The sequence below is a fragment of the Coregonus lavaretus genome (assembly GCF_964263955.1).
Source record: "Coregonus lavaretus genome assembly, chromosome: 22".
Taxonomy (NCBI): Eukaryota; Metazoa; Chordata; class Actinopteri; order Salmoniformes; family Salmonidae; genus Coregonus; species Coregonus lavaretus.
This window is the reverse complement of record NC_140009.1, coordinates 8,192,691-8,220,295: the sequence shown is the minus strand read 5'-3', so window position 1 is coordinate 8,220,295 and position 27,605 is coordinate 8,192,691. Positions and strand designations below refer to the sequence as shown.

The 27,605-nt window shown below is 45.2% G+C and overlaps 1 protein-coding gene across 1 annotated transcript in view; it reads right to left on the bottom strand.

The window, feature by feature from the left end:
• Positions 1 to 8,143: 8,143 nt before the first annotated feature.
• The window catches only part of LOC311150053 (laminin subunit beta-1-like), a gene marked incomplete at its 5' end in the record, with an annotated part of 56,098 nt that continues 36,636 nt past the window's right edge, over positions 8,144 to 27,605 (bottom strand). Inside the window, 20 exons of the mRNA XM_084187298.1 lie at positions 8,144 to 8,371; positions 8,824 to 8,989; positions 9,656 to 9,832; positions 9,978 to 10,119; positions 11,869 to 12,076; positions 13,784 to 13,928; positions 14,148 to 14,363; positions 14,707 to 14,954; positions 17,350 to 17,534; positions 17,898 to 18,270; positions 18,912 to 19,008; positions 19,116 to 19,330; positions 19,543 to 19,767; positions 19,883 to 20,046; positions 20,219 to 20,450; positions 20,748 to 20,891; positions 21,151 to 21,343; positions 21,597 to 21,717; positions 26,957 to 27,078; positions 27,345 to 27,506. Of these exons, the coding sequence (XP_084043424.1) occupies positions 8,235 to 8,371; positions 8,824 to 8,989; positions 9,656 to 9,832; positions 9,978 to 10,119; positions 11,869 to 12,076; positions 13,784 to 13,928; positions 14,148 to 14,363; positions 14,707 to 14,954; positions 17,350 to 17,534; positions 17,898 to 18,270; positions 18,912 to 19,008; positions 19,116 to 19,330; positions 19,543 to 19,767; positions 19,883 to 20,046; positions 20,219 to 20,450; positions 20,748 to 20,891; positions 21,151 to 21,343; positions 21,597 to 21,717; positions 26,957 to 27,078; positions 27,345 to 27,506 (3,672 nt within the window). The 3' untranslated portion in view covers positions 8,144 to 8,234. The remainder of the gene's footprint in view (positions 8,372 to 8,823; positions 8,990 to 9,655; positions 9,833 to 9,977; positions 10,120 to 11,868; positions 12,077 to 13,783; positions 13,929 to 14,147; positions 14,364 to 14,706; positions 14,955 to 17,349; positions 17,535 to 17,897; positions 18,271 to 18,911; positions 19,009 to 19,115; positions 19,331 to 19,542; positions 19,768 to 19,882; positions 20,047 to 20,218; positions 20,451 to 20,747; positions 20,892 to 21,150; positions 21,344 to 21,596; positions 21,718 to 26,956; positions 27,079 to 27,344; positions 27,507 to 27,605) is intronic.

Below are 27,605 nucleotides of genomic sequence, written 5' to 3'. Positions count from 1 at the left end.
AGCCATGCTTGTTAAGTGTGCCTTGAATTCTAAATAAATCAGACAGTGTCACCAGCAAAGCACCCCCACACCATAACACCTCCTCCTCCATGCTTTACGGTGGGAACTACACATGTGGAGATCATCCGTTCACCCACACCGCGTCTCACAAAGACACGGTGGTTGGAACCAAAAATCTCCAATTTGGACTCCAGACCAAAGGACACATTTCCACCAGCCTAATGTCCATTGCTTGTGTTTCTTGGCCCAAGCAGCTCTCTTCTTATTATTGATGTCCTTTAGTAGTGATTTCTTTGCAGCAATTCGACCATGAAGGCCTGATTCACACAGTCCCCTCTGAACACTTGATGTTGAGATGTGTCTGTGACTTGAGGTCCTCTGTAGCTCAGCTGGTAGAGCACGGCGCTTGTAACGCCAAGGTAGTGGGTTCGAACCCCGGGACCACCCATACACAAAAAAAATTATGCACGCATGACTGTAAGTCGCTTTGGATAAAAGCGTCTGCTAAATGGCATATTATTATTTATTATTATTGAACTCTGTGAAGCATTTATTTGGGCTGCAATTTCTGAGTCTGGTAACTGTAATGAATGTATCCTCTGCAGCAGAGGTAACTCTGGGTCTTCCATTCCTGTGGCGGTCCTCATGAGAGCCAGATGCATCATAGCAGTTGATGGTTTTTGCGACTGCACTTGAAGAACCTTTCAAAGTCCTTGAAATGTTCCGTATTGACTGATCTTCATGTCTTAACGTAATGATGGACTGTCGTTTCTCTTTGCTTATTTGAGCTGTTCTTGCAATAATATGGACTTGGTATTTTACCAAATAGAGCTATCTTCTGTATACCCCCCTACCTTGTCACAACTGATTGGCTCAAACACATTAAGAAGGAAAGAAATTGAAATGCATTCCAGGTGACTACCTCATGAAGCTGGCTGAGAGAATGCCAAGAGTGTGCAAAGCTGTCATCAAGGCAAAGGGTGGCTATTTGAAGAATCTCAAATATTTTGATTTGTATAACAGTTTTTTATTTACTACACAATTCCATATGTGTTATTTCATAGTTTTGATTTCTTCACTATTATTCTTCAAAAATAGTAAAACATAAAGAAAAACCCTTGAATGAGTAGGTGTGTCCAAATTTTTGACTGGTAGTGTATATATATATATATATATATATATATATATATATATATATATATATATATATATATATATATATATATATATATATATATATACACATATATATATATATATATATATATATATATACACACACACATACATATATATATATATATATATATACACATACATACACACACACAGTTGAAGTCGGAAGTTTACATTCACCTTAGCCAAATACATTTAAACTCAGTTTCACAATTCCTGACATCTAATCCTAGTAAAAATTCCCTGTCTTAGGTCAGTTAGGATCACCACTTTGTTTTAAGAATGTGAAATGTCAGAATAATAGTAGAGAGAATTATTTATTTAAGCTTTTATTTCTTTCATCACATTCCCAGTGGGTCAGAAGTTTACATACACTCAATTAGTATTTGGTAGTATTGTCTTTAAATTGTTTAACATGGGTCAAACGTTTCGGGTAGCCTTCCACAAGCTTCCCACAATAAGTTGGGTGAATTTTGGCCCATTCCTCCTGACAGAGCTGGTGTAACTGAGTCAGGTTTGTAGGCCTCCTTGCTTGCACACACTTTTTCAGGTCTGCCCACACATTTTCTATAGGATTGAGGTCAGGGTGATGGCCCCTCCAATACCTTGACTTTGTTGTCCTTAAGCCATTTTGCCACAACTTTGGAAGTATGCTTGGGGTCATTGTCCATTTGGAAGACCCATTTGCAACCAAGCATTAACTTCCTGACTGATGTCTTGAGATGTTGCTTCAATATATCCACATAATTTTCCTTCCTCATGATGCAATCTATTTTGTGAAGTGCACCAGTCCCACCTGCAACAAAGCACCCCCACAGCATGATGCTGCCACCCCCGTGCTTCACGGTTGGGATGGTATTCTTCAGCTTGTAAGCACCCCCTTTTTCCTCCAAACATAACGATGGTCATTATGGCCAAACAGTTCTATTTTTGTTTCATCAGACCAGAGGACATTTCTCCAAAAAGTACGATCTTTGTCCCCATGTGCAGTTGCAAACCGTAGTCTGGCTTTTTTATGGCGGTTTTGGAGCAGTGGCCTCTTCCTTGCTGAGCGGCCTTTCAGGTTATGTTACTATAGGAGACGTTTTACTGTGGATATAGATACTTTTGTACCAGTTTCCTCCAGCATCTTCACAAGGTCCTTTGCTGTTGTTCTGGGATTGATTTGCACTTGTCCCACCAAAGTACATTCATCTCTAGGAGACAGTACGCGTCTCCTTCCTGAGCGGTATGACGGCTGCGTTGTCCCATGGTGTTTATACTTGCGTACTATTGTTTGTACAGATGAACGTGGTGTTTGGAAATTGCTCCCAAGGATGAACCTGACTTGTGGAGGTCTAAAAAAGAAAATCTGAGGTCTTGGCTGATTTCTTTTCATTTTCCCATGATGTCAAGCAAAGAGGCACTGAGTTTGAAGGTAGGCCTTGAAATACATCCACAGGTACACCTCCAATTGACTCAAATGACGTTAATTAGCCTATCAGAAGCTTCTAAAGCCATGACATCATTTTCCGGAATTTGCCAAGCTGTTTAAAGGCAGAGTCAACTTAGTGTATGTAAACTTCTGACCCACTGGAATTGTGATACAGTGAATTATAAGTGAAATAATCTGTCTGTAAACAATTGTTGGAAAAATTACATGTGTCATGCACAAAGTAGATGTCCTAACCGACTTGCCAAAACTATAGTTTGATAACAAGAAATTTGTGGAGTGGTTGAAAAACGAGTTTTAATGACTCCAACCTAAGTGTATGTAAACTTCCGACTTCAACTGTATATAAAAGTATGGTTCTCTCTAGCAGTTGAGCTGGTTTTATGCCTTTAATCAACACACACATTGCTAATACAGGTACCAAGGCTAGATGCTGCATAAGCTTGTGACTTTGATGATATCAAAAGAGTGGGCTGACGATTCAGATCATTTTGGCATGATTGATACACATAAATGACCCCATACAAATTTGTTTGTGGCTGCCGAGTGTGTCCATTGAAGAAGTTGGGGAAAGTTAATTATTGACAGTGACAGTGTAAACTCCACCACATGTTTTAAGAAGACCCTCATGTCTGTCAGAGAATAGATGCAGGCTTGGAAACAGGAATGCGCGCTCTGGAGAGAACGGATTAGGCTCCCTTTTATTGCTTCAATGAACAATCCATGCTTCGCACAGATACACACCACCTATCTACCATCACCAAACCATGCTCCTTCCCAACAACAGGTGGTTAGAATAATTCCTATTCAGTAGGAAGACCTATATGCAAGTGCACTATTTTGAACATGTTACCACGTTACAGATTTCTAGCAGGCTATAAAGTTCCACCAAGTCATTGTGTTTATTCTCTCTCTCTCTCTCTCTCTCTCTCTCTCTCTCTCTCTCTCTCTCTCTCTCTCTCTCTCTCTCTCTCTCTCTCTCTCTCTCTCTCTCTCTCTCTCTCTCTTTCTCTCTCTCTCTCGTGAGAAAAATTGCAAGAAATATGACATGCAGTCAGTGAAAGGATAATTCTGAGAGGATGACTTTCCAGCCTGACTGAACAGGAGACTGTGGGAGGGAGAGGACCCTCTCTCAATGCACACTCAATGTTAAGGAACACACCCACACACACGTTGAGGAAGGTAGTAGCCTCCGTGCATTCTGACAATGTAGTCGGAAAAGCTCTCAATCTAAGTTGATTCTGTAGCACCCCCCAATGGTGCGAATTGTAATATTACTTCTTTCAGATTTCTAATTTGAGGCAAATCAGATCAATTCTAACGTTAGAGGTAAAAGACAACATGAAATAGACCTCAAGTGTGAGGCAAATAACTTCTTCAAAAAACGTCAATATTATATCAAACGTATATTTATTTTTCATAGACGTCTGTGTCAATTATACATCAATAGGGATGAAATTCACATCAAAAAATGCTTGTTTGTGTGAGTGACCGTTCTTGAGTGTTTGTTTTTGTGTGTACTGTATATGCGTGACAAACAAGTATTTTTTGCATCAATACCATTTTTGGTTACAAAAAATATAAACAGTAACATCTGTAAATCCTTGGTATCAAACAGTACTTTTTCAATAGGAATGTTATATTGGACATTTAGCATATAAGTAGCCTTCTGTAGTCAAATAAAAACACAAATAATTCCAGAAAGGACATTAACATTGTAAAAACAACAAATTCCTTTCTTAACATCCTCTCTGTATCTCAAACATCTTGCGACAATTTTCTCTTTTCAATTTAAAAGTCGATCTATCTTGGATCACAAAATACAAGCTTAATTTGTCCCTATCCAGTTGTCACCTTGAACCACACACACCAAACTGGTGCAGATGGCTGTATAAAAACCAGATGGCTGTATAAAAACCATTAAATTAATGAATAGGGAACACTGGGCGTTGACAGACAGGCACAGATTACCTATGTAGTGCAGACCTGGGCAGAAAACAGTTGTATTTTGTAGTTTATTTGAAAACATTTCAAATACTCGAGGTAGTCAAATATACACCGAACAAAAAATATAAAGGCAACATGTAAAGTGTTGGTCCCATGTTTCGTGAGCTGAAATAAAACATCTCAGAAATTTAGTGAGCATTTCTCCTTCACCAAGATAATCCATCCACCTGACAGATGTGACATCAAGAAGCTGACTAAACAGCATGATCATCACAGGTGCACCTTGTGCTGGGGACACTAAAAAGCCACTCTAAAATGTGAAGTTTTGTCACACAACACAATGCCACAGATGCCTCAAGTTTTGAGGGAGTGTGCAATTGGCATGCTGACTGCATGAATGTCCACCAGAGCTGTTGCCAGAGAAATCAATGTTAAGTTCTCTACCATAAGCCACCTCCAACGTCATTTTAGAGAATTTGGCAGTATGTCCAACCGGCCTCACAACCACAGACCACATGTAACCACGCCAGCCCAGGACCTCCACATCCGTCTTCTTCAACTGCAGGATCATCTGAGACCAGCCACGCGGACAGCTGATGAAACTGTGGGTTTGCACAACCGAAGAATTTCTGCACACAATGTCAGAAACCGTCTCAGGGAAGCTCATCTGAGTGCTTGTCGTCCTCACCAGGGTCTTGACCTGACTGCAGTTCGGCGTCGTAACCGACGTAACCGACTTCAGTCGGCAAATGCTCACCTTCGATGGCCACTGGCATGCTGGAGAAATGTGCTCTTCACAGATGAATCCTGGTTTCAACAGTACCAGGCAGATGGCAGACAACGTGTATGGCGTTGTGTGGGCGAGCGGTTTGCTAATGTCAACGTTGTGAACAGAGTGGCCCATGGTGGCGGTGGGGTTATGGTATGAGCAGGCATAAGCTACGGACAACAAACACAATTGCATTTTATTGATGGCAATTTGAATGCACAGAGATACCGTGACAAGATCCTGAGGTCCATTGGTCGTGCCATTCATCCACCTCCATCATCTCATGTTTTCAGCATGATCATGCACGTCCCTATGTCGCAAGGATCTGTACACAATTCCTGGAAGCTGGAAATGTCACAGTTCTTCCATGGCCTGCATAATCACCAGACAAGTCACCTATTGAGAATGTTTGGGATGCTCTGGGTCGACATGTATGACAGTGTGTTACAGTTCCCGCCAATGTCCAGCGACTTTGCACAGACATTGATGAGGAGAGGGACAACATTCCACAGGCCACAATCAACAGCCTGATTAACTCTATGCGAAGGTGATCTGTCGCTTTGCATAAGGCAAAGGGTGGTCATACCAGATACTGACTGGTTTTCTGATCCACGCCCCTACCTTTTAAAAAAGATATCTGTGACCAACAGATGCATATCTGTATTCCCAGTCATGTGAAATCCATAGATTGGGACCTAATTTATTTATTTAAATTGACTGATATTTTAGTTCAGTGTAGTTTATATACAGTATAGTTTAAACTAAAAGGCAACTATCTTCTTTGATAATCAAATACAGGTCTCAGAATGTTTTCTTTTAATATTTGAAAGTATTTTGAATACCTTTGCAGAAAACCAAATTGGCTAATATTTGAAGGTATTTCAATATATATGCAAGTAACTTGAAAACTAAAAAAATATTTATTTGATGGCTGCCAAATATTTGATGAAGAAACTACAACAGTTAGTTGAATCAGTCTAAATATATGATCATAAGCATATGTTTTGGAGGGCTCTCTGATATGAATCTTAATGTATCCAGTATTTAAATACACAAGGGACATGGAATCACCTCAGCGTTAGAGTAGACCACTTTTGCTCACTTCAAAATGAAGCGTTTTCACACATAGCTTTGAGCTATAGTATCGAATCAGGGGCGTCATGCACCCCAAAAATCTGAGGGCACAAAGTACGCGAGGATGTCTGGGGGGGGGGGGTTGGAGAATTTTGCATGAAACACCTGAAACTGCTTTTTCCTGCAATCTAGAGCCATAATCATTATGCTTAATTCTATGTAAAAAAATACATATGTTTATTTTATCTAAGCATACCTCTTGAGCTGTCTGTATCCTCCCTGACGGGTGGTTCTTCTTTTATAGAAACTAAATACGCTTATCTGCATCTCTGCTGAAATCTGTGTAAATGATTGAAAGGAATGTGAGTCTTATTCAGTACATTTAGTAATTTCTTGCTTTTCTAAAGTCTACCATCCTTTCCAGCAGGCAGGACAGCTAAGATAGTTAGACAAGCTAGCTACTTTCATCTGGCTTTTTTATGGCGGTTTTGGAGCAGCGGCTTCTTCCTTGCTGAGCGGCCTTTCAGGTTATGTTAATATAGGACTCGTTTTACTGTGGATATAGATACTTTTGGACCTGTTTCCTCCAGCATCTTCACAAGGTCCTTTGCTGTTGTACTGGGATTGATTTGCACTTTTCGCACCAAAGTACGTTCATCTCTAGGAGACAGAACGCGTCTCCTTCCTGAGCGGTATGACGGCTGCGTGGTCCCATGGTGTTTATACTTGCGTACTATTGTTTGTTCAGATGAACTTGGTACCTTCAGGCGTTTGTAAATTGCTCCCAAGGATGAACCAGACTTGTGGAGGTCTGCAAACATTTTCCTGAGGTCTTGGCTGATTTCTTTTGATTTTCCCATGATGTCAAGCAAAGAGGCACTGAGTTTGAAGGTAGGCCTTGAAAAACATCCACAGGTACACCTCCAATTGACTCAAATGATGTCAATTAGCCTATCAGAAGCTTGTAAAGCCATGACATCATTTTCTGGAATTTTCCAAGCTGCTTAAAGGCACAGTCAACTTAGTGTAGGTAAACTTCTGACCCACTGGAATTGTGATACAGTGAATTATATGTGAAATAATCTGTCTGTAAACAGTTGTTGGAAAAATTACTTGTGTCATGCACGAAGTAGATGTCCTAACCGACTTGCCAAAACTATAGTTTGTTAACAAGAAATTTGTGGAGTGGTTGAAAAATGAGTTTTAATGACTCCAACCTAAGTGTATGTAAACTTCCGACTTCAACTGTATATCCGGGTTGCATCCGGTTTACACAGCCCAACTTCCCATGTGCACTAGCGCTCAGTGCGCATAGGGAACAGCGCGAGCAGCGACAACGTCATCACGTCATCCCAAAAAAATGGCAGACATTGGATGAATATAAGATGTTCATATCTTTGGTTGTGAGTAATGAAAAGAAAATCGGCCTCAGTGACAATTATTTGAATAATTCAATGGATGTTCTGTGCACAAAGGTGATGACTAAAGTGTCTTATTGGGAATGTTCTAATCTGACTTCTCTATGGAAATTGTCTTTCTGGGCCGGACGTCAGTTAAACGGCAGTACCGAAGCAAGACTGTAAGACCAGTGGAAACCATGCTTCGAGACCGGAACCCTGGCTCCTTGATCAGAAGGAGCTGCTGTGGTAGGCCTTGAATGGACTACAGGAGTATAGTACACATGACCGTGTTCCCCTCACTAACAGTGGCTGTATTTCTTTTATTTTGTGATATATTTTTTTATTAAATTCATTTCACATTTTACAGAGGGAGAATGGGAATAAAGCACCAGTGGAATATAGTTTTTCCTCCCCTACATCCTTCAATAACACACTATCAGTTGCAGTTGTTGTATGTCTGCACCTGCTTTCGTATGGCCTCCCGTGCGTCCGTGGCGTTCTTCTCAAGCTCTCCTAGCTCAGTCTGCTGGTCCTGCATTCTCTGCTCATTATTACGGAACTTCTTCTCAAGCTCTGAAACAGAACAGCAGAGAACTCATTATAGGAAGACAACAATTCAGGGACATTAATTGAAAAGCTGTAACCGAAAGGTCGCTGGTTCTAATCCCCGAGCCGACTAGGTGAAAAATCTGCCGATGTGCCCTTAAGCAAGGCACTTAACCCTAATTGCTCCCGTAAGTCGCTCTGGATAAGAGCGTCTGCTAAATGACTAAAATGTAAATGTAATAATGCACTGCTTTGGAGAAGAACCCTACGGGCCCTGGTCAAAACTGTTGTTCTACGTAGAGAACTCCCAGTTCACACTTACTAGCACATCTACATACAAAACCAAAGACACCATGCTGATATCCTTTGGCCATGGAATACTTTACAGCCATCAATTCACTTCATGGTTCCATACGGCTCTATGTTGGATACATATGGTATCTCATATGTCAAGTTTCAGAGGGCAGTACAGTACACACTTCGTAGGGTTTCTATGCCCTTGTCGGTCTTAGTGAGCAGGTCTTCAGCCTCCTTCTTGATCTCCTGGGCCCTCTGGTTGACACTCCCCAGGTCCCCAGAGGCCCCACCCAGAGAGTCCACCTTCATCTGCAGGTCCTTGTACAGATCCTCCGTCTCATTCAGCCTCTGGATCACAACACAGAGACACACACAGCAACACATCAACAACCACACACATAACTATACATCAACAACCACACACACAGCTACACATCAACAACCACACACACAACTACACATCAACAACCACACATACAACTACACATCAACAACCACACATACAACTACACATCAACAACCACACACAGAACCATACATCAACAACCACACACACAGCTACATATCAACAACCACACACACAACTACACATCAACAACCACACATACAACTACACATCAACAACCAGACACACAACTACACATCAACAACCAGACACACAGCCACACATCAACAACCAGACACACACAACTGCACATCAACAACCACACACACACACAACTACACATCAACAACCACACACACACAACTACACATCAACAACCAAACACACACAACTACATCAACAACCAGACACACAGCTACACATCAACAACCAGACACACACAACTACACATCAACAACCAGACACACACAACTACACGTCAACATGTTGTAGCACAACCAGGAAACAGGCACACTCATCCATAGACACACATGCAAACACATGCTTATGCACAACACAGGCATGGACACGCACGAACGCGCGCACACACACACACACACACTCACACACACACACACACACACACACACCTGCTCCAGTCCCAATGCTGCATGAGTGGCATTTTTGGCCTGGTTCTGGACACCTTGGGACATCTCCCTGTTTTGATTTGTCTTGTTCCGTAGTGCCTCCACCCCTATGGACAGGTTGGCCAGTCGCATCATAGCACCCATCTGCTTGGTCTCCAGTTCCTGAAGGTTCTCTTCCACCTGAGAAGTGGGAAAGGTACACAGCAAGAAGGGACATATCAGACTGAGAAACACACACACACACACACACACACACAAACACACACACACACACATACATTCATACACACACTGAGGTGTGGCTGTGAAGAGTAGTGTACAGTACCGTTGCGGTGGCATTCCTGGTGCTGTTCAGGTTGTTCAGGGCATGGTCCAGGGCTTTGGTTGCTTTCTGAATGGCCTTCTCAGACGCATCCAACGCCTGCTTAGTCGTGTTGGCTGTGTCCTTCACTCCTTCTGCCCGTGTCCTACAAACACATACAGGACAAGTGAAAAATGTGTGTGTGTGTGTGTGTGTGTGTGTGTGATAGACTGAGAGCTCTGCTCTGCTACGAAAACATATACTGAAAGGCTATGACCACAGTGTTTCTAAACCCAGATGCGCAACATTGCGAGACTTCCGGGAACGCTTGCGTAACAGACCAAACAGACCAGGCCGGGGTTTGGGGTTTGAGAAGTCAAGTGAAAAATTATTCCTTAGTTGTTAATTTTCTCTAAATCTAAAAGGAACAACCTAGATTGGAGCCAACGTCTTAAATAGCTGAACATGTTATTACTCCAACCTCATGAAAGTGACTAACTGAAACGTATTAATGTTTATCAAAAAACGACTTTATATCGAAGGAGTGCCTTTGATTTGGTGGCCTACACATGTGCAGTTCGGCGCGAGATGACCGTTAGACCCGATGAGGATTTTCTATGCATGAGCTTAGCTACACTGAACAAAAAGTATAAGGAGTATTTCTGTCTGTAAAAAGGCCCTTTTGTGGGGAAAAACTCATTCTGATTGGCTGGGCCTGGCTTCCCAGTGGGTGGGCCTGGCTTCCCAGTGGGTGGGCCTGGCTTCCCAGTGGGTGGGCCTGGCTTCCCAGTGGGTGGGCCTGGCTTCCCAGTGGGTGGGCCTGGCTTCCCAGTCATGTGAAATCCATAGAATAGGGCCATATTAATTTATTTCAATTGACTGATTTCCTTTTATGAACTGTAACTAAGCAAAATCTTTGAAATGGTTGCATTTTGCGTTTATATTTTTGTTCAGTATAGTTAATGTTAATGCCCCCCCCCCCAAACTTATTTGAAAGATTCACCATCCATGGGTTTATGGTGAGAACGTACATGGCTCGAATGCAATGCAATTTCGTCTGCTATTTCTGGAGAAGTGCAAATATGATCTGTAAGATGGTTCAATTATGTTTGTAAAACATTACACTTGCGAGCAGTATAATGGTGAGTTGACATTCCCCCTTTCTCTTTATATTGGATCTTTATCCAGCTCCTGTGAAAAGTTTGGATGTGCATAAAACCCTCCATAGTCTAAGTTGCCTTGTCTGTATAAGCCCATGGGGAGCAGTTATGGTGCCTGTAACTGTATTTAGACATAGCCTATTTAAAACAAGTTTTTATTAGAATTATATACTGTATTTTTAGGCGTTATCAATAGCCTGTAGTGAATGTAATCTTGCTTATTGACTACGTTTGTCCAGAATGCAATTTATAGTAGGCCTAGCCCCTATAACTGAGTGAACACCATAGCCTATGTTTAACAATGTATTTACATATTGAAGCTATGCAATTAGAACAGTGTGGACTGCAAACACATTCAAAACATTTAGCAAATATGGGGCAGGCTATTTAACGAACTAGGCTATAATGGACTGACATTCAAATTGGAGTTGATGACAAGGTAATACATAAAATACCTAAATATACTTGAAGCAACCACATATTTAGCCATGAAGAACGTTCTGATTGGCCAGTGAGGGGCGAAGCATTGACCACACCCACAACTTGTTTACTCATCAAAAGCCAGCCCTTTCGCACCACCGCCAGCTATACGCCCGTAATTCCGGTTGTGAAAATGAAAAATATATTTCGGACACAGAACCTATACTGCTACCACCTGCGCTAAGATTTATTAATGCGTTAGGTTTGTTAAAATAGAGCCCCTTATGTCTGAAGTCTAATATGCCTCTTGTTGCCTCTTTCTCCCTCTGCCTTACATGGCATCCTTAGCTCTGTTGAGCAGCTCCTTGGCCTGGTGGAGTTGCTGGGAGGTGTGGTTGAAGACCCGCTGTACATCTGTCAGATTGCTGATGTTGTCTTTGATCTGCTGGACCACAGTGTCCAGGGTGGTTCTGTTCACAGGCAGAGATATAGCCAGCACTTGCTGAGCCACCTTCTCTATGCTCTCTGGGTCCGCACCCTCCTCTGTACACAACACACAGTGGAGAAGAACCATGATCAAATTAATATCATAAGAACTGTCCAAAGAGATATGTATATACACTACCATTCAAAAGTTTGAGGTCACATTGAAATTCTTGCTTTCCATGAAAACATACCTGAAATGAGTTTGAATAGGAAATATAGCTAAATGAATAGGACATGTAGTCATTGACAAGGTTAGAAATAATGATTTTTAATTGAAATAATAATTGTGTCCTTCAAACTTTGCTTTCGTCAAAGAATCCTACATTTGCAGCAATTACAGCCTTGCAGACCTTTGGCATTCTAGTTGTCAATTTGTTGAGGTAATCTGAAGAGATTTCACCCCATGCTTCCTGAAGCACCTCCCACAAGTTGGATTGGCTTGATGGGTACTTCTTACGTAACATACGGTCAAACTGCTCCCACAACAGCTCAATAGGGTTGAGATCCGGTGACTGTGCTGGCCACTCCATTATAGACAGAATACCAGCTGACTGCTTCTTCCCTAAATAGTTCTTGCATAATTTGGAGCTGTGCTTTGGGTCATTGTCCTGTTGTAGGAGGAAATTAGCTCCAATCAAGCGTCGTCCACTGGGTATGGCATGGCGTTGCAAAATGGAGTGATAGCCTTCCTTCTTCAAGATCCCTTTTTACCCTGTACCTATCTCCCACTTTACCACCACCAAAGCACCCCCATACCATCACATTGCCTCCACCATGCTTGACAGATGGCATCAAGCACTCCTCCAGCATCTTTTCATTTGGTCTGCGTCTCACAAATGTTATTCTTTGTGATCTGAACACCTCAAACTTCGATTTGTCTATCCATAACACTTTTTTCCAATCTTCCTCTGTCCAGTGTCTGTGTTCTTTTGCCCATCTTAATATTTTCTTTTTATTGGCCAGTCTGAGATATGGCTTTTTCTTTGCAACTCTGCCAGAAGGTCAGCATCCCGGAGTCGCCTCTTCACTGTTGACGTTGAGACTGGTGTTTTGCGGGTACTATTTAATGAAGCTGCCAGTTGAGGACCTGTGAGGCATCTGTTTCTCAAACTAGACACTAATGTATTTGTCCTCTTGCTCAGTTGTGCACTGGGGCCTCCCACTCCTCTTTCTATTCTGGTTAGAGCCAGTTTGCGCTGTTCTGTGAAGGGAGTAGCACACAGCGTTGTACGAGCTCTTCAGTTTCTTGGCAATTTCTCGCATGGAATAGCCTTCATTTCTCAGAACAAGAATAGACTGATGAGTTTCAGAAGAAAGTTATTTGATTCTGGCCATTTTGAGCCTGTAATCGAACCCACAATTGTTGATGCTCCAGTTACTCAACTAGTCTCAAGAAGGCTAGTTCTATTGCTTCTTTAATCAGCACAACAGTTTTCAGCTGTGCTAACATAACTGCAAAAGGTTTTTCTAATGATCAATTAGCCTTTTAAAATAATACACTTGGATTAGAAAACACAACGTGCCATTGGAACACATGACTGATGGTTGCTGATAATGGGCCTCGTTTCCAGCTACAATAGCCATTTACAACATTAACAATGTCTACACTGTATTTCTGATCAATTTGATGTTATTTTAATTGACAAAAAAATTGCTTTTCTTTCGGAAACAATAACATTTCTAAGTTACCCCAAACCTTTGAACGGTAGTGTTTATATATTTTTTTATAAGAACTTTTCTGGAAGGTTAATGGCATTAACAAACCAGTCAGGAAATCTTTGATCTTCTGAATGAATTCCTTGAGTTTCTTATTGGAGTTTTCAAAGAAGTCCTTATTCTTCTTGGCTTTCTCCAAGGTGTCCATGGCTTGACTCTTAACGTCCTGGGTCAGCATAGCAATGTCATGGAGCTGGAAACACAACATGGGTGATTACTGAAAAATAAACTGCATATGGAATACTATATACAAAACATGCTGTGCTTAGACTCACAAAGACACTGAGAAACATATAATACAACCCCTTTTAGGTAACTTCAACAGCAGGTTTTGCTCAGTGATTCAGCTTATATTGAGATACATGCATGCAGAGGTATAGTTAGTACATATAAGAGAGTGAGGCAGATGTACCTTCTTCGCCATGCCCTGGAGATCTTCACTGGCAACAGTCAGGTTGTCTGTGACATCATTGGCGTGTTTCAGTCCCTTAAGGGAGGCGCTCACAGTCCCCTTACACGCGTCCCCTCCACACACCCGCTGACCGCCATCGTCACGACAACCAGCACCCCCACACGGGCTGTCGTGACATGTGCCATTCGAGCTGGTGTTGGAATGAGCACCACATACCTGGAGGAAAAACACACAAAACAGGTAGGGTCAGAGTCCGACACAGACAAAGGGCTATGGGTCACACATCCAGGGAAGGGATGGTGTAACATTTATTACAATTTGAAATCAACACATCATGACAGGTATGTCTGCCAATTAGCTCTACGTGACAGACAGGGATGACCATCCTGCTAATCAAACTTTTTATAGAACCAACCCTTTACAACAAAACACAGACAAGAGGATTGTTTCTGCTGACTGTTAGGCATTGTCCTCGCAGCACTATCTATAACTACACCGACCCAAAACAAGCTTCCCTTTAGAATACAGAGTAGACCCCACTATATTGTCCCCTCTATACCTTGTGGCTCAGGTGGTGGACTTTCTTGTCCACATCCTGGGCTTTGTCCTGTAGCTCTGACAATGATTTCTTCTGGGCTGCCACGGTACGCAGGAACTTATCCCGCCTCATGTTCAGAAGGTCCTCAGTGTGTGTACGTGTGGCTTTAGACTCCTCCACGGGGTTGAAGGGACCGGACATTGAGGCGTTGCACTTCTGTTGAGCCTCCTGGGACCCACGGTAGTACTTATTCACATTGTCAAACTGATCTGGGATGGAGAGGAGGACCAGGGCAAAACAAATCAGTGAAAGAGACTAAAAACGAGGAGAGGCTGTATGTGTCTGTGTGTCTGTGTGTATCTACAGTGAGGGAAAAAAGTATTTGATCCCCTGCTGATTTTGTACGTTTGCCCACTGACAAAGAAATGATCAGTCTATAATTTTAATGGTAGGTTTATTTGAACAGTGAGACAGAATAACAACAACAAAATCCAGAAAAATGCATGTCAAAATTTTTATAAATTGATTAGCATTTTAATGAGGGAAATAAGTATTTGACCCCCTCTCAATCAGAAAGATTTCTGGCTCCCAGGTGTCTTTTACACAGGTAACAAGCTGAAATTAGGAGGACACTCTTAAAGGGAGTGCTCCTAATCTCAGCTTGTTACCTGTATAAAAGACACCTGTCCACAGAAGCAATCAATCAATCAGATTCCAAACTCTCCACCATGGCCAAGACCAAAGAGCTCTCCAAGGATGTCAGGGACAAGATTGTAAACCTACACAAGGCTGGAATGGGCTACAAGACCATCGCCAAGCAGCTTGGTGAGAAGGTGACAACAGTTGGTGCGATTATTCGCAAATGGAAGAAACACAAAAGAACTGTCAATCTCCCTCGGTCTGGGGCTCCATGCAAGATCTCACCTCGTGGAGTTGCAATGATCATGAGAACGGTGAGGAATCAGCCCAGAACTACACAGGAGGATATTGTCAATGATCTCAAGGCAGCTGGGACCATAGTCACCAAGAAAACAATTGGTAACACACTACGCCGTGAAGGACTGAAATCCTGCAGCGCCCGCAAGGTCCCCCTGCTCAAGAAAGCACATATACAGGCCCGTCTGAAGTTTGCCAATGAACATCTGAATGATTCAGAGGAGAACTGGGTGAAAGTGTTGTGGTCAGATGAGACCAAAAACGAGCTCTTTGGCATCAACTCAACTCGCCGTGTTTGGAGGAGGAGGAATGCTGCCTATGACCCCAAGAACACCATCCCCACCATCAAACATGGAGGTGGAAACATTATGCTTTGGGGGTGTTTTTCTGCTAAGGGGACAGGACAACTTCACTGCATCAAAGGGACGATGGACGGGGCCATGTACTGTCAAATCTTGGGTGAGAACCTCCTTCCCTCAGCCAGGGCATTGAAAATGGGTCGTGGATGGGTATTCCAGCATGACAATGACCCAAAACACATGGCCAAGGCAACAAAGGAGTGGCTCAAGAAGAAGCACATTAAGGTCCTGGAGTGGCCTAGCCAGTCTCCAGACCTTAATCCCATAGAAAATCTGTGGAGGGAGCTGAAGGTTCGAGTTGCCAAACGTCAGCCTCAAAACCTTAATGACTTGGAGAAGATCTGCAAAGAGGAGTGGGACAAAATCCCTCCTGAGATCTGTGCAAACCTGGTGGCCAACTATAACAAACGTCTGACCTCTGTGATTGCCAACAAGTGTTTTGCCACCAAGTACTAAGTCATGTTTTGCAGAGGGGTCAAATACTTATTTCCCTCATTAAAATGCAAATAAATTTATAACATTTTTGACATGCGATTTTCTGGATTGTTTTGTTGTTATTCTGTCTCTCACTGTTCAAATAAACCTACCATTAAAATTATAGACTGATCATGTCTTTGTCAGTGGGCAAATGTACAAAATCAGCAGGGGATCAAATACTTTTTTCCCTCACTGTATGTGTGTCTATGTGTGTCTGTGTGTCTGTGTGTCTGTGTGTCTATGTGTGTGTATGTGTGTCTGTGTGTGTCTGTGTGTGTGTGTGTGTGTGTGTGTCTATGTGTCTGTGTGTGTCTGTGTGTGTCTGTGTGTGTATGTGTCAATGTGTCTATGTGTGTATGTGTCTATGTGTATGTGTGTCTATGTGTGTATGTGTCTATGTGTGTATGTGTCTATGTGTGTATGTGTCTATGTGTGTATGTGTCTATGTGTGTTTGTGTCTATGTGTGTGTGTGTGTGTGTGTGTATGTGTCCATGTGTGTCCATGTGTGTCCATGTGTGTCTATGTGTGTCCATGTGTGTCCATGTGTGTCTATGTGTGTCCATGTGTGTCTGTGTGTGTGTGTGTGTGTCTATGTGTTTCTATGTGTATGTGTGTATGTGTGTATGTGTCTATGTGTCTATGTGTGTGTGTGTGTGTGTGTGTGTGTGTGTGTGTGTATGTGTCCATGTGTGTCCATGTGTGTCCATGTGTGTCCATGTGTGTCCATGTGTGTCCATGTGTGTCTGTGTGTGTGTGTGTGTGTCTATGTGTGTCTATGTGTATGTGTGTATGTGTGTATGTGTCTATGTGTCTATGTGTGAGTACCTATACATGTGCACTCAATCTTACTGTACAGGTGTGTGTGTTTTGAGGTCTAGGGGGAGGTGCTACCTTGGAAGCCGGAGCTGAGGTTGTTCCTCCGTTCTTGGTGGCGGTGCACCAGGGTGATGTTAAGGTCCCTGAGTTCTCTCTCCATCTGGGTCAGGTTCCTCCTCAGTACCTCATCCTGCACCGCTGTCCCATTCAGCTCCCGTGCCACACCCATCAGACGGCCGTCAGTCAGGGCTATCTCCGCCCTGGATACACCACAGAGACGCACGAGAGACCTCTGAGCACAATTCTCAGTAGGTATTGTTCATTTCACACACTATCCTGTTCTACGTGTATAATTGTTGTGTGACTTGGTTTCAATAAGCACAGCTGCCCCCTCTGGCAATATTTGCATGAGAGGGTTTAGCTGTTCTACACTGCTCCTCTGTAGCTTTAGTTGGTAGAGCATGGCGCTTGCAACACCAGGATAGTGGGTTCAATTCCTGGGACCACCCATATGTACAAAATGTATGTACGCATAAAAGCGTCTGTTAAATGTCATATATTACTATGAAATGTTTGGTGAATGAACGGTCCACCTACAGTACAGGGGAGTATGATGCTTTTACCTCAGGTCATCGATGGACTGGCCAATCAGCTGGTGTAGTCTGTCCCGGTCTCCGTCTCGGATCAGGTCCTGTACCCGGGCCAGTTTATTCTCCAGCTCGTGGATGGGTTTGTCTCCCAGGCCGGGAGTCTCTCCGCTCTCCAGGATCCTCTGGATGTCGTGACGGATGTGGTCCAGGTCCCGGCGGATCGTACACACCGCGTCGTCCCACAGCTCGAAGCAGGGGTGGCACCGGACACACTCAGGGAAGGCCCCGGTGAAGCCGCGGTCACACTCGTCACACCGTCGTCCCGCCGTCCCCTCCCTGCACTCACACGCCCCCGTCACACGGTCACACTGAGCCGACTCCGAGCCCAGCGGCTGACACTTACACTCTGACGGAAGATGGAGAGGGGGAGATGGGGGAGAGAGATGGAGAGGGGGAGAGAGGTGGAGAGGGGGAGATGGGGGAGAGAGATGGAGAGGGGGAGATTGGGGAGAGAGATGGAGGGGGGAGATGGGGGAGAGAGATGGAGAGGGGGAGAGAGGGGGAGATGGGGGAGAGAGATGGAGAGGGGGAGATGGGGGAGAGAGATGGAGAGGGGGAGATGGTGGAGAGAGATGGAGAGGGGGAGATGGAGGAGAGAGATGGAGAGGGGGAGATGGAGGAAAGAGGGAGATGGGGGAGAGAGATGGAGAGGGGGAGATGGGGGAGATAGATGGAGATGGGGATATGGGGGAGAGAGATGGAGAGAGGGAGATGGTGGAGAGAGATGGAGAGGGGAGATGGGGTAGAGATGGAGAGGGGGAGATGGTGGATAGAGATGGAGAGGGGGAGAGAGATGGAGAGGGGGAGATGGGGGAGAGGGATGTAGAGGGGGAGAGATGGATAGGGGGAGATGGGGGAGAGAAATACACATGAAGTTAGTGGATATGAATGTGGCAGTAATACAGTACAGACTGTCATTTTGAACACAGAATTAAAGATAGACTTTGAAAACCTAATTGAACTGTGACATTTCTAACATTCAATTACCTTCACACTGCACTCGTGGGTCTCCCCAATGAAACTGCTCACACTCAGTGCACTGCCTTCCCCCAAAGCCTTGCCGACAGTGACACTGTCCACTGAACTACAGACAGACAGACAAGGAGAGAGAGATGTATCATCAAAGCTATTCAATTAAACTGATAAGGTAAAGTACACTAAACAAAAGCCTTTCACAACTATGAGGCCTACCATGTTGCAGTGGGATCCCACAGCGTGCTGAGGGTGGCAGGCACACTGCTCACACCCTCTGTCTGTGCCATAGTTCCAGTGGTTGGGGGCACACTGGTCACAGTTGTGCCCGACCACATTGTCCCGACACGGGCATGCTCCTGTCTGTCTGTCACAGTGGCAATGGCCATCGCTGCAGTAGGACTGTTGTGTACCTGCTGTTACACATGTGCAACCTGCAGATGGAATAAGATAAACATATCAGACACAATACAGCACACAGTCACACACAGAGCAGACATAGACAAGAACGGCAGCGTGACACATATCATCACAAATACCAATTGTTTGTCTCCAGCGGGCATGACCAGTCCCTTACATAACTTAAGAAAATGCAGAGACAGAACTCATTAGAGATTCAACCATCCATTATCATGTAACAACTCACGCCTGCAGTCCTGGGCCAGAGCGTTGCCGTAGTAACCATGTTTACAGTCAGAGCAGGAGGGGCCATCCGTGTTGTATAGGCAGCTCAGGCATTGGCCGGTCCTGGGGTCACATGACTCGGGGTCCTGGGTGTCGATGTTGCCACTGCACTGGCACGGGTGGCACTGCCCACCTGGATGCTCGGGGTTGCCATAGTAACCAGGGGCACACCGATCACAGCGAGGCCCTAGCGTGGGGAAAAGAGTGTGAAAGGGGTCAGGCTTAGGCTGAAAAGTGAAATGCCAATAAGTGTAGATAGGATTTCCTTTTTAGTGAGCTAAACTGTATCATTGGGACTCTACCTGTGTAGCCCTGTTTACAGTTGCAGAGGATTTGATTGGATGAGCTTTCAGCATGACAGGAGTCTCCGTTGGAATGTCCGCTTCCTGGGTTCCCAGGACAGGGACAATGTCGACAGTGATCCCCAGACCCCAGCACTGGGTTTCCAAAGAACCCATTCACACACCTGGGCAGGGAGAGAAATAACATATTTAATGTATTTATTATGGTACACTACCGATCACAATATTATATATTGGACTATTACCGATCACTACCTGATCCAACAGCACCAAAACACTAACCAAAACGCTGTCACCAACACCATTTACGAATCACTGTATATCCCCCCTGCCCACCTTTCACAGTGCTGTCCATCAGCGTAGTCCCTGCAGGCCTGGCACTCCCCTGTCTGTGAGTTGCAGTCATCAGCGTGACCGTTACACTGGCATGGCCTGCAGCTGGGGAAGCCCCACTGGCCAGGCTGGCAGTCTGAGCACTGGCGCCCGCTGGCCCCCTGTCTGCACGGGCACTGCCCCATCACTGGGTCACACTGGTGCCCCAGAGAGCCCTGGGAGTGGCAGTCACAGGCTGGGGAGGGAGGGAGGGAGAAGGAGGAGGAGAAGGAGGAGGAGGAGGAGGAGGAGGAGGAGGAGGGAGGAGGAGGAGGAGGAGGAGGAGGAGGAGGAGGAGGAGGAGGAGGAGGAGGAGGAGGAGGAGGAGGAGGAGGGAGAGCGAGAGAAAAGGAGGAAGGTAGAAAAGAGGGAGTAGGGGAGATAGTATTTAGGATGTGGTTTGTGAGGTCATCCAGTGTATGACACACCTGCTATATAATGTCAACTAAATAAAGATGTGATGACTGGCTAAAAGATGCCAGTGCTCACTCACCTGTGCAGCCATATGGTCCGAAGCCATAAGTGTCAGGTGCGCACTGGTCACACCGTCTTCCAATCACGTTGGGTTTACAGCGGCACTGACCTCCGACCCTGTCACACTCAGCACTGAGAGACCCCTGGGGGTCGCACTGACATTCTACAGGGAAAATGAGAGAGTCTTCAATCAAACAAGTCATGGATGATATCCTATGGTGATGACTGAGTGTAACAATTCCATCCAACTCATACCATGCATTACTGATCATAGTGCTGCTTGCTAGAGTTTATTGGTAAGTAAAATTATTCAATAGTTGGACCAGGAAGTATTTGACACCCAGTATTCGATAACAAGGCATTAATGGAGGCTTTGACCTTTGACACCTGATCCCCTAGTGAATGATGTATGGTAGACTCACGCAGCGCTCCGTCGTGCAGGATGGCAGAGATGCTGCAGATGAGCTTGGTGCACATCTCTGCCAGCAGGGGCATTGGTGTGGCCATGAAGGAGTCCAGGCACATGTAGCGCACCATCTCATCAAGACGCTCCTCTGCCGCCGGATCGTGACCCTGGAAACCTGGCAGCTCCGTGTACTGGGGGGTCAGCACCAGCTGGGAAGGAGGAATGGAGGGAGGAAACGTAGAAAAATAAAGTGAGTGAGAGGTGGAATTTGGCACCTAAATGCACCTTTGTTTCAGACCACTAGGTGGTGGTATCTGGCCAACAGTTACTATCACAGTGCTGCTGATAGTTCACTCACACACATCGAAAAGGTCAGTTTTCCTTTCTATTTCAACTAAACTCCCTCTCGTGTATGGCTGTCACTCCAGAGCCCTGACATGTTTGATAAGTTGATTGACTCACCGAGTCTACAAGGATGAAAGCTGTCAGGTGTCTCTGGGACACACCGTGGCGCTGGAATCTGATGGCCACGACATAACGGTTACTGGGCTCAAAGCAGAAAGGACTGGGCATCTGGACATACCTGTTGGGTCACACAGAGACATTCTCTTATCAAACATTCTGATATTACATTGTTCTGTTAGGAGTTGTGGAAAAGCCTTATGGCCCTATAAGGTTAAAAGGAAATTAAACCAGCAAAATACAAGTGAAAGAAGTCAAACCTAGCCCCCAAATGTTGCACAGAGTGAAGAGCCTCACTGGCCCAGACACAAACCAGCATAGACACGTACAGTCACTATGCTGAACAAACACACAGGAACAGGATGAAACAGGGAGGTCTGGGAACCCCTGACTGGAACAGAGACAGATGAACCGGGTCTCTGTCAGAGGGCATTTCTCTTCCTGCTCTTCAATAAACACACACACACACACACACACACACACACACGCAGTACCACAACTCATCAACTAAAATGTGTGTACAAAACAATCCATTGTGTCTTTTTCCAGATGGGCTTCATTCCATAAACAACTTGTACACAACTCATTTATAACAGGTCTTTGAGATCATGAAGGAAGAGAAAGAGGGGGCTTTCTGCCGCACCACCTCTCCACTCTCTCTACTCTCAACAAACAGAGAGATCCAGTCTACAGCCATTGTAAAGAGTGGGATCCGGTCTACAGCCATTGTAAAGAGTGTGATCCGGTCTACAGCCATTGTAAAGAGTGTGATCCGGTCTACAGCCATTGTAAAGAGTGTGATCCGGTCTACAGCCATTGTAAAGAGTGTGATCCGGTCTACAGCCATTGTAAAGAGTGTGATCCGGTCTACAGCCATTGTACAGAGTGTGATCCGGTCTACAGCCATTATAAAGAGTGTGATCCGGTCTACAGCCATTGTAAAGAGTGTGATCCGGTCTACAGCCATTGTAAAGAGTGTGATCCGGTCTACAGCCATTGTAAAGAGTGTGATCCGGTCTACAGCCATTGTAAAGAGTGTGATCCAGTCTACAGCCATTGTGAAGAGTGGGATCCGGTCTACAGCCATTGTAAAGAGTGTGATCCGGTCTACAGCCATTGTAAAGAGTGTGATCCTGTCTACAGCCATTGTACAGAGTGTGATCCGGTCTACAGCCATTGTAAAGAGTGTGATCCAGTCTACAGCCATTGTAAAGAGTGTGATCCAGTCTAGAGCCATTGTGAAGAGTGGGATCCGGTCTACAGCCATTGTAAAGAGTGTGATCCGTTCTACGGCCATTGTAAAGAGTGTGATCCAGTCTACAGCCATTGTAAAGAGTGTGATCCTGTCTACAGCCATTGTACAGAGTGTGATCCGGTCTACAGCCATTGTACAGAGTGTGATCCGGTCTACAGCCATTATAAAGAGTGTGATCCGGTCTACAGCCATTGTAAAGAGTGTGATCCGGTCTACAGCCATTGTAAAGAGTGTGATCCGGTCTACAGCCATTGTAAAGAGTGTGATCCGGTCTACAGCCATTGTAAAGAGTGTGATCCAGTCTACAGCCATTGTGAGGAGTGGGATCCGGTCTACAGCCATTGTAAAGAGTGTGATCCGGTCTACAGCCATTGTAAAGAGTGTGATCCGGTCTACAGCCATTGTAAAGAGTGTGATCCGGTCTACAGCCATTGTAAAGAGTGTGATCCGGTCTACAGCCATTATAAAGAGTGTGATCCGGTCTACAGCCATTGTAAAGAGTGTGATCCGGTCTACAGCCATTGTAAAGAGTGTGATCCGGTCTACAGCCATTGTAAAGAGTGTGATCCGGTCTACAGCCATTGTAAAGAGTGTGATCCAGTCTACAGCCATTGTATGCCTGGTGCTCTCCTTGTGCGCTCCCTCTGCCCTGGCATCCTGTCTAACTTCTGACTCGCTGTGTGTGTGTTTTGGGTCGCTTTGCTAATTGGTTCTGCCTGAGATGCCAATCACGGAGCAGAACAGCAGGGGGAGCCAGGGTCCAGTGAGCCAGTCAGATCCGGGCTGGGACCGTTGGAACTCTTTGTTATACACAAGTTCATTCTTAGGGAAGTTTCTTGACATGTATAGGTTGGTTGACCTGAGAATAGCCCAGGTACAGACTATACAAGGCAGTTATCATGGCGTGCTGGAAAAGGAGGGGAAGGGTTATGCTGGAAAGTCTCCACACGGTGATAGTTGACAGTCAGAGAGAATGAGTGTGGACAAAGAGCATGCTGCAGGACAGGCAAACACACGGCAGGTAACACCTTGTAAAGACGACTGTGGCGGCAGGGCTAGTGTTTCTCAGAGCAAAGTTAAAGGGAAGGAGCACAACATCTTTACTGCTGATAGCAAACAGTATATATTAGCTGTAATGAAAGTACATGCTCACCGAACAGTATTCCCTTAAAGGCCCCCCCCTCCTGGTTAAACATGCTCTCCTAACAGTATTCCCTTAAAGCCCCCCCCCCCCCCCCCCCTCCTGGTTAAACATGCTCTCCTAACAGTATTCTCTTAAAGGCCCCCCCCTCCTGGTTAAACATGCTCTCCTAACAGTATTCCCTTAAAGGCCCCCCCCCTCCTGGTTAAACATGCTCTCCTAACAGTATTCCCTTAAAGGCCCTCCCCCCTCCTGGTTAAACATGCTCTCCTAACAGTATTCCCTTAAAGGCCCCCCCCTCCTGGTTAAACATGCTCTCCTAACAGTATTCCCTTAAAGCCCCCCCCCCCCCCCCTCCTGGTTAAACATGCTCTCCTAACAGAATTCCCTTAAAGGCCCCCCCTCCTGGTTAAACATGCTCTCCTAACAGTATTCTCTTTAAGGCCCCCCCCTCCTGGTTAAACATGCTCTCCTAACAGTATTCCCTTTAAGGCCCCCCCTCCTGGTTAAACATGCTCTCCTAACAGTATTCCCTTAAAGGCCCCCCCCCTCCTGGTTAAACATGCTCTCCTAACAGTATTCCCTTAAAGCCCCCCCCCCCCCCCTCCTGGTTAAACATGCTCTCCTAACAGTATTCCCTTAAAGGCCCCCCCTCCTGGTTAAACATGCTCTCCTAACAGTATTCTCTTTAAGGCCCCCCCCTCCTGGTTAAACATGCTCTCCTAACAGTATTCCCTTTAAGGCCCCCCCTCCTGGTTAAACATGCTCTCCTAACAGTATTCTCTTTAAGGCCCCCCCCGGGTGGACGCTCATTGTGAACAGCCATACACACAGGGAAAATGTTCACAGTCAAATCACTCAATAATGCTTTAACTTTTGGCAAGCTTTTATCTTAACCATCTGTGATCTCAAGCAGACGCTTAGCTCAATAAATCTAAAACAATCTAAATTAACCTACAGTAACTTGCTCTCACTCAGACTGGGCGTTTTCAAGGTTCCTCAATCTCAACACACTATCCATGACCTTATCAGAATAATATTCTCTCACACCCAGAGCTAAGCTACAGGACACTGTCTCCTATTTCTGTATCATATAATAAAGTGGGATATCCAACACATTTTAGGAATGGCATGAAATCCTTAGTAATCAGTTGATCAGCTGGATAGTAAATATTGCTAGAAGGTTTGATAATATAATAGGAGTCACTGTTAAATTTATACATGAGATTATTCAAGAGACCACACATATACTGACATACAGGTTTGTACACATTAACGACACATATATGGGAAACATATCTATTAAAACCTATACTAAAACACACACACACTCTCTCACACACACATGCACACGTACACACACATTTTACATTTGAGTTATTAAGCAGACGCTCTTATCCACACACGAACACACACACACACACACACACACACACACACAGAGACACACACACACAGACACACACAGAGACAGACACACACAGACACACACCTGTGGTGTGGCAGGGTGACTGTATAGAGCTGTTCAGTAGGCAGGAGGTTAGGGTTAGGGTTAGGGTTAGGGTTAGGGTTAGGGTTAGGGTTGGGGTTGGGGTTGGGGTTAGGGTTGGGGTTGGTTCTATCAGTAGTACCTCCTGTGGTGTGGCAGGGTGACTGTATCGAGCTGTTCAGTAGGCAGGAGGTTAGGGTTAGGGTTGGGGTTGGGTTGGGGTTGGGGTTAGGGTTAGGGTTAGGGTTAGGGTTGGGGTTGGGGTTAGGGTTAGGGTTGGTTTTATCAGTATTACCTCCTGTGGTGTGGCAGGGTGACTGTATCGAGCTGTTCAGTAGGCAGGAGGTTAGGGTTAGGGTTAGGGTTAGGGTTAGGGTTAGGGTTAGGGTTAGGGTTAGGGTTGGGGTTGGGGTTGGGGTTAGGGTTGGGGTTGGTTCTATCAGTAGTACCTCCTGTGGTGTGGCAGGGTGACTGTATCGAGCTGTTCAGTAGGCAGGAGGTTAGGGTTAGGGTTGGGGTTAGGATTGGGGTTGGGGTTAGGGTTGGCTCTATCAGTAGTACCTCCTGTGGTGTGGCAGGGTGACTGTTTCGAGCTGTTCAGTAGGCAGGAGGTTAGGGTTGGGGTTAGGGTTAGGGTTGGTTCTATCAGTTTTACCTCCTGTGGTGTGGCAGGGTGACTGTATCGAGCTGTTCAGTAGGCAGGAAGTTAGGGTCAGGGTTAGGGTTAGGGTTGGGGTTAGGGTTAGGGTTGGTTTTATCAGTATTACCTCCTGTGGTGTGGCAGGGTGACTGTATCGAGCTGTTCAGTAGGCAGGAGGTTAGGGTTAGGGTTAGGGTTAGGGTTAGGGTTAGGGTTAGGGTTAGGGTTGGGGTTGGGGTTGGGGTTAGGGTTGGGGTTGGTTCTATCAGTAGTACCTCCTGTGGTGTGGCAGGGTGACTGTATCGAGCTGTTCAGTAGGCAGGAGGTTAGGGTTAGGGTTGGGGTTAGGGTTGGGGTTGGGGTTAGGGTTGGCTCTATCAGTAGTACCTCCTGTGGTGTGGCAGGGTGACTGTTTCGAGCTGTTCAGTAGGCAGGAGGTTAGGGTTGGGGTTAGGGTTAGGGTTGGTTCTATCAGTTTTACCTCCTGTGGTGTGGCAGGGTGACTGTATCGAGCTGTTCAGTAGGCAGGAAGTTAGGGTCAGGGTTAGGGTTAGGGTTGGGGTTAGGGTTAGGGTTGGTTTTATCAGTATTACCTCCTGTGGTGTGGCAGGGTGACTGTATAGAGCTGTTCAGTAGGCAGGAGGTTAGGGTTAGGGTTAGGCTTAGGGTTAGGGTTGGTTTTATCAGTATTACCTCCTGTGGTGTGGCAGGGTGACTGTATCGAGCTGTTCAGTAGGCAGGAGGTTAGGGTTAGGGTTAGGGTTAGGGTTAGGGTTAGGGTTAGGGTTGGGGTTGGGGTTGGGGTTAGGGTTAGGGTTGGTTTTATCAGTATTACCTCCTGTGGTGTGGCAGGGTGACTGTATAGAGCTGTTCAGTAGGCAGCAGGTTGCCACAGCGGGAGCTAGACGGTAGCAGCTGGGAGGTAACGCTCACTATGGCCTCCCAGTCTTCTGTAGACTACAAACACACACACACACACAACAGGCAGTGTTTTAAAGGGTGGTAACAGCATTGGTTCCACACTGTTACATTGTTATCATATGTCCAACTCTCCAGCAGAGACAGAAAGGAGAGAGACAACATTTACATTTCTGCGATTGTCAATGTGTTACAAATACAGACTTATTTAAGGGTCTTCCAAAGTGTAATACTCTACATTGGGTTGGCCTGGTATTACCGTACAGCAGCAGTGCAATGTGGGGAAGACATGAAGCATGCTGTACCTCTGGCTCATAGCGGATCGTGATGTCATAGTCCATGGCATGGGGGATGTTGTCTATGGTGAAGACCAGTCCAGCTCCATCTTTGACCCGGGCAAAACCAGGTCCAGTCCAGGTGACCATGTGACCCTGGGATCTCTCCCTGTGGACACTCCTCACATCCGGCTGGAAAACACAGAGGATGACCCTTTAACACGACACACTAAAAACACACTAAACACACGTCACAGACACACTAAACACACTAAACACACGTTACAGAAA